Source organism: Pundamilia nyererei, unplaced genomic scaffold (assembly GCF_000239375.1).
Source record: "Pundamilia nyererei isolate P.nyererei 1_Seehausen unplaced genomic scaffold, PunNye1.0 scaffold00442, whole genome shotgun sequence".
Classification (NCBI taxonomy): Eukaryota; Metazoa; Chordata; class Actinopteri; order Cichliformes; family Cichlidae; genus Pundamilia; species Pundamilia nyererei.
The window spans coordinates 88,941-98,723 of record NW_005187843.1 but is presented as its reverse complement, the minus strand read 5'-3'; the positions used below and the strand labels follow the sequence as shown (position 1 = coordinate 98,723).

Genomic DNA, 9,783 nt, shown 5'->3' with positions numbered 1-9,783 from the left:
CACACACACACACACACACACACACACACACACACACACACACACACACACACTTACATGTGAGGGGATGTAGATGTCGTAGGGATTTCCAGAATCCACATCAATTACATGGAAGCCAACACTAGAGCCGTAGATGACCTTTAACCTCTGCCCTTCCTCTACAGTCAGGTCCACCAGCTGGGGGCGATGCTGCAGGTCAGTGAAAGACTGGCAGACAGAGAAAAGAAGATTGACTGAGGTTCAGTCATGCACTAAAGCAGCTGGATATAACTTTGTGAATCAGGCGTGTGATATTTCCTCTCTAGTTGCAGAAGACAAATAAAATAAAGAAATACAAAGAAATCAGTATCATGGACTTGTCCAAATATCACAAGTCTTAGCTTGATTACCTTGAAAGCCATAAACTTGTGGTAAGGTTTAGGTGCCCAGGCATAGATCTCAACTGAGTTCTTCAGAGCAATCACCAAGAATTTAATCCTCTCGTACTTCACTGCAGAAATAAAGACACATTTTAATGTGAAATCTCAGGATTTCAGCTAAAAAAGATTTTAATTCAACATAAGATAGATATTAATTTCTAGTTTGTTAGTGAACAGGTCCGCACGTCTCCCGATCTGAACGTACCGACTTTGTAATGCACGCAGCCCTCCAGGTCCCCGACTGTAATCCAACCCTGTTTCTTCTCCACTTCAGGGTCATTGTGTAATATCCTGTTCCTCAGCCAGGACAGGTAGTAAACCCGCAGCTTGTTCTTCTTCCCTGTTTTGGAGGAAAATTCAGAACTCAAATGAAATGATAATTCATTTCCTGTATGGAACAAACATAAATTCAATGGTGTCTGCGTCTTTGTGAGTTTAACCCATCAACTGTGGATCTGTGATGTGGCATTTGGTGAAATCAGCTGCCAACCTGAGATGGTGACCAGGACGTTGAGTCCCTCCAGGACGTCCATCTGTTGGAAGCGCCTTCGATTGATCAGGTTGTAAACTTTGCCTTGACCGCTTCGATCCAGCAGCATCAGGCCGTTCTCCGTTCCCACCAGCAGGTTCACTCCTGCCCAAAACACACACACGCTTCCTTTTTAGCGCCTCTGTATCTGCACGGGATTCAAATTATCACGAGGCTGTTGCTGACGTGACAGTTTTACCCCAGAGAGCCGCACAGAGGATCTCCGAGTTGAAGCGTTTCTTGTATTTACGGATCTCGGGCGTGTCGCTGTGCGGCCTGATGTTAGTGGGGTTGACGTTGACCACGGAGATCTTGCGGGCCTCGTTGAGCCTCGCCTGCTCCTGCTCCTGCTTCAGCAACTCATCAGCAAACAGCGCTGCAGCACAAAGTACAACAAAATGCATCATCATCTCATCTGCAGCTGCCCCATCCCTGAGACAATAACACAATATTTTACACTATTTTTTCATTTTACGCTACTAATATATTGGATTCTATTATTTTCATAATTATAAATTAGACTACATATCTATCTATCTATCTATATATAAAAACACTGGCAATCAATAATAACAGATACAAACATGATTAAGTCAGGCTGTCAGGATGTGGGTTGCAAAGCAGCTTGCAGATGCATGGCTACTATAGAAACTTTAACCTGAGATTTTCGGGTTAGAAGCATCAGCAGCACTAACACTATATTTGACCTTTCAGAGGGTAAAAACAGTTTGCTGCCAGGCTGCGTTTACTGTACGCCACCTGCTCATGTGACTGATGCTTTAAATTAGAAGAGAAGCCTACCTGAGGCTGAGGTTTTATCATCTTCGTCGGTCGGGGAGGTCCCGTACACCCTCGGATCAACAAATGGCGTGAAGGAGGACTTGGAGCCTCCGCTGCCTCCCATGCCAAACTGCAAGCCACAGAAACACAGACTTTACAGTCCAACACGTGTTTGTCAAACATTTACCACGAACAGCAAAAAATCTGTATAGAAAAACTGGGATCAAAATATAGGAAACACAAAGATTTTTCTATGAAGTGTCACAAAATATAAACCGGTCCTCATCAGTGTTTCCTGTATTTTGTCAGAGACCTGTATCAGGTGCTCAGAAAAAGGAAAGGGGTTACTTCCTGGATCAGAGGCTGGAAAACTGAGCGAGGGAGGAACAAACGAAGAAGGATCAAACGAGTAGAGCAAGGCAGGTTGAGTCAAACAGGGCAGGAAATTAAAGGTGCCACTTTTGTTCACATATAAAACTTTTCGGGGGCATCTCACCGTGTTAGATTTGACATTGAGTTTTCTCTTCTTTGAAATCAATTCAGTTTCCTTCCTGTAGCTCCAATTCACAACAACGGCCACCTTAAGGACCCTTTCGTACAGCGTGACTGGCAAAGGATCGAAGCAAAGGATCACTGAGATCCGCTCATCGGAAGTATAAGGAGACAAAACTGAGCGGCCTAAATATATGAGCAGTGTTGAAATCGTTCCAGATGTGCACAAGAAGATGATCTTGTACAAGCGCTCGGTTTTGTGGCCAATCCTCTGAAACTACATATGCACCTTTTATTCATTTAGTCCACAAGCTTCAATAACCTCAGCCTTAAATGTGGCTGCTGGTAATTTCCCACCCTGATAAAGCAGCAGACAGCTGGTGATGGGGAGTGTGGGCAGGTGTCGGGGCGAGCAGGGTTGAGGTTTGTCAGGATACGGGGAGGTTTAGGGTGGAGAGGATTTCAGGGCCGATATCTGGGTGCTGCTCCACCTACTTGGACCCCAGAGGCATCCCCTGGAGAGACCAGGGGGGAGGTGCTTTGCTGCACCAAATCGGGGAGATTGGCGCTGCCATAGAACAGTTTGCCGGGGAAACCGTTGCTGGCGGTTGAGCTCCGCCTCCGTTCCCTGTGTTTCTGGAAAAAGAGAGAGAGGGGCGGGCTACTGTGCAGCGAGGCTGTTTGACAGGTCAGGTGATGGAGGGAGGCGGGACCCATGCAGGTGTGCTTGTTTCAGTGTTATTTTTAAACTGGGGAGGGTGGGCACATGTGCTATCAGGTCTGTGTTTCTACCACGCTTGGCCTTTAACACACACTTACACTGTGGTGAGTCTCTTAGATTGTTTTCTCCAAAACCTTCAGCGGAGTTCAAAGATTATTTGAATAATAATCAGTTATTAACTCTAAACTGTGCTTTCAGCTCCAGCTCACTGGCCTAGTGCAGAGGCAAAGGTTCAGCTTCGCTTTGGGCCATTTTCTGTGCGTTTTCCCCTTACACTCTGTCCTTTCACAATAAAAGCCCCAAAGCATATTCTAAACAAACTGTTTAAATCAGTTTGTTTTGTAAAGCTGATTTTGAATCATATTTGAGGGCAAACTGTGTAAACAGACCACGATCACTGCTACTCTACTCAGTAAAAAAGCAACAAATCTGGTGCAGAGATGATGAGTGTCGGTTTCTGTGCAGTCAAGGTCAAAGGTTAAAACGGAGACTCACCTCACGCATCACCATGGTGCTGTCCTGGGAGCTGTTTGCATACGTGTCCTCGTTGGTGTCGTTGTGCTCTCCCGCTGTGCCGAAGGACTCGTTGGTGCTCTGACTCGCAGCGGGCCTGAAAAACAGATTTTTATCATCTTTTAAGAACTTTTTTAAAATGTTTTTTTTTAAACAGACGCATCTGACTTTAAAATAAGAGCTTAACAATTTGAACAGATCCGTCTCCTGGGTTATATATGTGATAATGGCGTGTAGAGAAACAAGTAAGAAGTACAAAAAACCCACTCAGTACTGCATAAATACTGCATATAGATCATCTTGTGCAAGAGGGGCTTGAAGCTGTTGTTTCACAGTGAAACATAGAAAAGGAAGGTTTGCCAGATGAATGATGAGTGTAGCACAGAGCTGCAGACTTTGGGAAAACAAGGGAAAAACACAAAAGTCGCCTCTTAACTGCAAAACAAGTATCGGCCAAATGTTTGTGAAAGCAAACCGTCCTCCGAGCTGCACTAATAGCGCTGTGCATCATTAGCCGATGTGCATCCTCCTGCGTAACCCTCATAATGACCAAAATTTACAAAAAGGACTTAATGGTTTGCTATGACCTGAAATGGGTGACTGAGCCCATAAGCACACCTGGAAAATGTTTCTTTGTTTGCATTCAGAAGAGTCGCCTCCTGGTGGCTATTATTAGAAAGAATCCAGACTTAAGGCACTTCCTGTTGGGTTTCTGTCGTTTCCTGTTTTATTTTGTAAAATCTTAGTCTGCTCACACTGCTGTTAGTGTTCCCTCCTCTGTGATTAAAAGCCTCGCCCTAACTGGCATCATCTTTGTTGTGTTTCACACCTGCTTCCTATTAGCCAATCACAGCCTGCCTCTAACCATTTGCTCCATCGTTGTCCTTTTTAGCTGCAATTTTTCCTGCGTGTTTGAATTCTTTATGTACTTTTGTCTGCGCCTTATTTGATGGCACACTGACTGATTCCCTTTGACCTCACCCAAAGATTAAACCTTTGTGCTTCCTGCAGTTGGATCCTGAGCTGCATCCATCCTTTACAAAATCCCTTTTATTAAAAAATGATTAAGAAACATTTCTTACAGGTGTTTCTTTCCGTCTCCGTGCTCAGACCTAAACGTTAGCTGGTACGGTCTGTGGTCGTGCTCTTCGTTGGTTTGGATGCAAAGCTATTCCTGAATTATCACCATCACTCACATGATGCGTGGGATATCACTGACGGCCACGGATCCATCGTTAGCCCCGCCCTCTCCCTCCTCATCCTCGCTGCTGTGGGACTCCTCACTGGACGACGAGTAGTCAGTCACTTTGACCGGCGGGCGGCTGGTTTCCTCGCCCTGCCGCAGCTCTCTAAGCTCTTTGGCCAGAGCCGTCAGATCCTGCAGGAAGACAAATTCAAAAGTGACTCAACACTTATTTTCTTCATTTCTGTAAGTCAGTAGTGTGCAGGTCCAAAATGATCATGCAATAACTATTTTTGTCTTTAATAAGTTTATCTTCTTATATATCCGGCGTGTGGCTTCTTGGAGGTTTAAACATCATAACTGAAAGGAATTCGGTCCATCTATGAAAGTCTTTTGTAGCCTAACTATCACGTCTAAAAAGCTCTGCTAAGCTGTTCCAACACCACAAAAGCACAACTCTCAGGTGTGAAGACAGATTTGCATTTCATTAAATTTTAGATTAATATCACACTGAAAATAAAGTGTTTAATTAGCCGAGTAAGAGCGTTGATGAAGGAAAAGTAATTTGGCAGCAAAAGCAATTTTAATTTTAAACGATATTTCAGAATTCACTTGCTCGACACCAGAGACCAGACGAACTATACAAGTTGTCTGAGAGAAAGAGTCACAACAAATTCAAGGCAGGAAACATTTTTACAATAAGAAAATCACAGTAATATAAAAACACAGCGATCAAAGAGATGAAACAAAGCTGACCTGAGGCGACGTTTCCTTAAATCAATCATTTAAGGAAATTCATTTTTACACAAAAATCTCACAGTCTGTGCTGCAAAGTTTGAGGTGGAACAAAGTGAAACATGCTATCACAAACATCTCTCATCATCCTGGATTATGCCCCCCCACAATAAAAAAAGCTGCATGTCTGATATTCCTTATTTTGTGCAATCCTGGAACGCTTCAGTGACTTTCGCAGCTCTCCTGCCTCTTTGCGGCGCTGCAGCGGCTCAGAAGCAAAGAGCGGGAAGCAAATGTGTTTTTGGTTTTTGTGCCACCATGCAAGCCGTTAGCGAGTCCGTCGAGAGGAGGACGGTGAAGTGAGAGAAGGAGGATGCACCATGCCTCAAAGTGGGAGGTCAAAGTTCAGCAGACTTGAGCCTCTGTGATATTTTACAGCGAGCAGCCAGGTACATGCACCCTGACGCCTCATCCAGCTTCTGTGCTCTGCTGCAAACACGTCACAGCAGCACCAGTTTAAACAAGTTAGAAATGTTTGGCGATGGTTTGAAAAGCAGCCGATATCCTGTCTTTACAGCTGAGATGCTCTTTGCAACATTTTCCTGTTGTGAAGTTTAATACGACAGTAAATGTTTTTCTCTGGATCACAAGAATAACCAAAAGCTTCTCCTGTAAGACCTCCTTAATGCATTAAACCTTCACACGAGAACTCTGTGCAGCACTGTGGTTTCACTGTGAGCCTCACAAACCACGTACAGGAGGAAAATGTTTTATTGGAAATTTAAAACACCCCATAAAACACAAAAAAATAATACACTCATAAATATACAGATAATATATTTATCATCTGTATATTAAATAATGAATAATTTTATAAATTAGGATGATTATAAAATCCATAATAATTTACTACAAAATAATAAAGTTGCTACAAAAATAAGTAATAAAGTAATCATATAAATACAGTAAATTTATCTAAAAATCTGAAGTAATTTTACACTATAAAATATAAACAGCATTCTAAAAAATACTATAAATATAAAATATTAATATAAATAAATGTTGAAATGAAGAAAATGTAAAAACAGACAAAACAAACTAAAATATCAGACATTATCAATATAAATAATAAATATAGGATGTCTTTGGCTATTATTAGAAATGTAATAAGGTGAATATAAACATTTCATTTAAATTACTAGGAACTAAATTCAAAGGATTAAAAGACCAAAAGTATTTCACTCTGCACTCTGTCAGTAAGAAAGGTTTGAGTTGTGATTATTTGAACTTTGAATCATCGTCCAATCCTGATCCTGCGAACGAATCAGAGACTCAGCAAAACAACTACGTGTAAACATCTTCAGTTCACAGCAGGAAAACGTGCACGTGAGCAGTGGGTAGGAAGTGGGGCTTTGGTGGGGCACGGGGGGAGGGGGGTCTTACCAACTCCTGGAGAGAAATGATAACAAGGAAGAAAAGGGGAGGGGGGGGGGCACATGTGGAAATGACACAAGTTATAATTATTACTCATAATTATAACTTATTAAATCCAGACCGAGTCTCTTTGACAGGAAACAGAAGGGAATGTTTTCAGACACATTTTCCAAAAGTAAGAAGATTTTTATTGGAAAACAGTAACTTTTGATTTTTTTAAGACCTTTTATTTTGAAACTGATTGAGAATAATTTCAGAAAGAGAAGTTTGGATGATTTTGATTAAGCTTTAAATCTTTTTTGAAATAGGAGAGACTTTTTCTTCTTTTAAACTTTCAGGAAGTGAAGGAAATTTGGAAAATAAGATATTTCTTGAGAACTTCCTTTGAAAACAAAGACCTTAAAAATACAAATATAACTTATTCGGTATGAAAACCTGATAATGAATTTAAAAAAGCAGCATGAATCGATGATACATACATGAGAACAAGTGGAAAGTTGGTGAAAATTAAAGTCTATTCTAAGAAACTTCAAAGCATCTGGAGACAGTTTTCCAAACTGTGTTTTTTATTCATTCAAAGTGAAAATTCACAGCAAGAAACTAAAAATCAAAGGCTTTGCTGGAGGGCTTCTCAGCGAGGAGCATTTACGGCTGTTCAACTTTTCCAGCTCTCATTATTATCTGGGCCGAAGCCTGTGTTAATGTGAGTGAAAGAAATATCACAAGCCGAGCATGATTTTATTCTGAAAGAATCGCACAGGGTAACATCGGGAGTTTATTCAGAACGTATGTGAGGGTGCCAGTGCGGTGAGGTGATGAGACAGAGCGATGAAGGAGGAGAAACATCACTAACCTCGTCTACAGCTTTCTTATAGCTCTGACGGACGATGGAGGAGGGATGGAGGACAGGAAGAGGTTAGTTCAGAGAGAAGAGTCAGTCAGGCTTTCACCGCATGTTTATTTAATGAGTATTCTTAATCTTACGGGGGTTTGTGGCACTGCCACACACAGGAGAGCTGCAGGAGTGTGTGTGTGTTTGTGTTATACACAGTGTGTACTCACTGCAGGCCTGCTGGGTCGGGTTATCTCTCTGTTGTCGTCTTTGGCGTCGTGGCCTTCAGTCTTAGAGGCTGAATTACCTAAAACCCAAACACAAGAGGATGTTTTTCATAAAACAGCAGAGCTTGCACGAATTGGGGAAGACAGAACGCTAAGAAAGAATTCTAAGAAGCAATTTAAAGGCACTTTTTGTAATTACCCTTTACAAATATCTCCACTAGGGGGCAGCATTTCACCAGTGGGTTTGGTGAGCCTTCCAAAATCCAAAATTATCAACTGAGCGTAAAAAAATCAACTGCTATGACTTTACGTCCAAAACGTCTGTGCATAGGGAAATATAAGGTGAGGTTAGACTTTAACGCAATACCAATTTGAACCACAAGGTGGTGCAGCAAGTCAGTGTGACCTTTATTTAATCAGGTTGGCCATTACGAACGCAAAGTACCTGTTACCAGGTACGTCTTAGTACCTACTCTGTCGAGGTTCCAAGTGATCCAAGGCAAAAATGTGACGTCAAAAGACTGCAAGCCACCGATTGCTGGTCAGTGGCGTCACTCGATGAGTCATGAGAGCGTCTCGCTCACGAAATCAAAACGAACATTTCTGAAACCTGGCAATGAGTGAAAAGGCCACAAAAACCAACGCCGTGATCCTTGAGTGTGACTAAAAGCTTCAGGCCGAGCAGCAGGTATATCATTGTTTTAGCGTTCATGTCACATACTAATTATCACAACCTCGGACACGTTACTATAACCAGGACCACGCACACTGAGAAAATGAGGCGAGGCGAGCTGTACCACCTTGAGTCGCGTTGAGCGATGTCGAGTACTAATGGAAAAAATTTTAACTTGTTAAGGAAACAAGTTCAACAAGCATGAAATATTAACGAAAATGAGACATCAAAATATCTAAAAACATCTCAACTAATAAAACGCTGCCCCCTGGTGGTGAGAGTTTAAGCAAAAAAGTTTCAGAGGGTAATTACAAACAGTACCTTTACACTGAGAGAGACCTTCAAAGGCCTGCTTGGGCGCTCAGACTGGGTTTCGTGGGTTCAGGTCAGGTTTTTGTGAGTTCGCAGACAAACAGGTGACTCACCGCGCTCGTTGGAGCCTCCCTGAGAGCTGGGGGTGCTGGAGCTGGAGGAGCTGCCGCTGCTTGTTCTCTTCAGGGGAGTGTCCAAGTACATGTCGGGCCTCCGCAGGTCAGGGTTGCTACAGTAACACAAACACAGCGTTGCCTCAGACATGACTGTGAACAAATACCCACACCCACATTTCCACCGGTCGACATCGGAGCTGTGCATACCTGGCCCGTATGAGGTGAGCGCCGGCCCGCGGGCCGAGGCCTGGCCCGTTTCCAGGAGAGTTCTTCCTGACCAAAGCCGGAGAGATGGAGGTCGTCCTCTGAGGAACCTGGAAACACAAAACAGCAGCAGGTTTTAACATCTGTCCGGAAGCAACAGGCTAAAAGCTGACATTTTAAAACATCAGAGAGTTTAAGTACAAAACTGAGAGCTGCAAAGGCATTCTTTAATTCACAAAATTAACTCAAAAAGGAAGCAAAAATGAGCAGAATTTTAGTCTGTGCATTACAATTTTAATCAGGGTGATGGGGATAGACTGTCCTTTATCCATTACAAAGTCTTTTGTCTTAGTCTTTTAGTTTTAGAGCAGTTACTGACATCATTTGGGTGTTTATCTAAGAAAAACGTTTGACAGAATTATGCCTCGCTGAGCAGCTTTAACTAAAGCTCATTTCACTGGGATGAAGGATATTTGCAGCACATAACACAAGACTAAAGAGCAGTGCTCTGAAACCCAGCTTTGCATTTAATCTGAACACAATTAATGTGAAGCTAAATACACAACACAATCATTTTAAATTTCTACCAGAAATCACAAATTTCTGGTAGAAA

The 9,783-nt window shown here is 42.4% G+C and overlaps 1 protein-coding gene across 5 annotated transcripts in view; it reads right to left on the bottom strand.

Moving 5' to 3' along the window:
* The window catches only part of tnikb (TRAF2 and NCK interacting kinase b), a 59,827-nt gene that overhangs the window by 6,456 nt on the left and 43,588 nt on the right, over nt 1-9,783 (bottom strand). For 3 of the 5 annotated variants that reach the window (XM_005753598.2, XM_005753595.2, XM_005753599.2), the window contains 13 exons: nt 9,174-9,280; nt 8,964-9,079; nt 7,869-7,945; nt 7,660-7,683; nt 4,651-4,832; nt 3,437-3,551; nt 2,716-2,856; nt 1,750-1,858; nt 1,148-1,324; nt 910-1,053; nt 625-759; nt 390-490; nt 58-207 (listed from right to left, as the gene is read on the bottom strand). In XM_005753598.2, the coding sequence (XP_005753655.1) occupies nt 58-207; nt 390-490; nt 625-759; nt 910-1,053; nt 1,148-1,324; nt 1,750-1,858; nt 2,716-2,856; nt 3,437-3,551; nt 4,651-4,832; nt 7,660-7,683; nt 7,869-7,945; nt 8,964-9,079; nt 9,174-9,280 (1,578 nt within the window). The remainder of the gene's footprint in view (nt 1-57; nt 208-389; nt 491-624; nt 760-909; nt 1,054-1,147; nt 1,325-1,749; nt 1,859-2,715; nt 2,857-3,436; nt 3,552-4,650; nt 4,833-7,659; nt 7,684-7,868; nt 7,946-8,963; nt 9,080-9,173; nt 9,281-9,783) is intronic. The other 2 variants (XM_005753596.2, XM_005753597.2) reach the window with 2 other exon arrangements.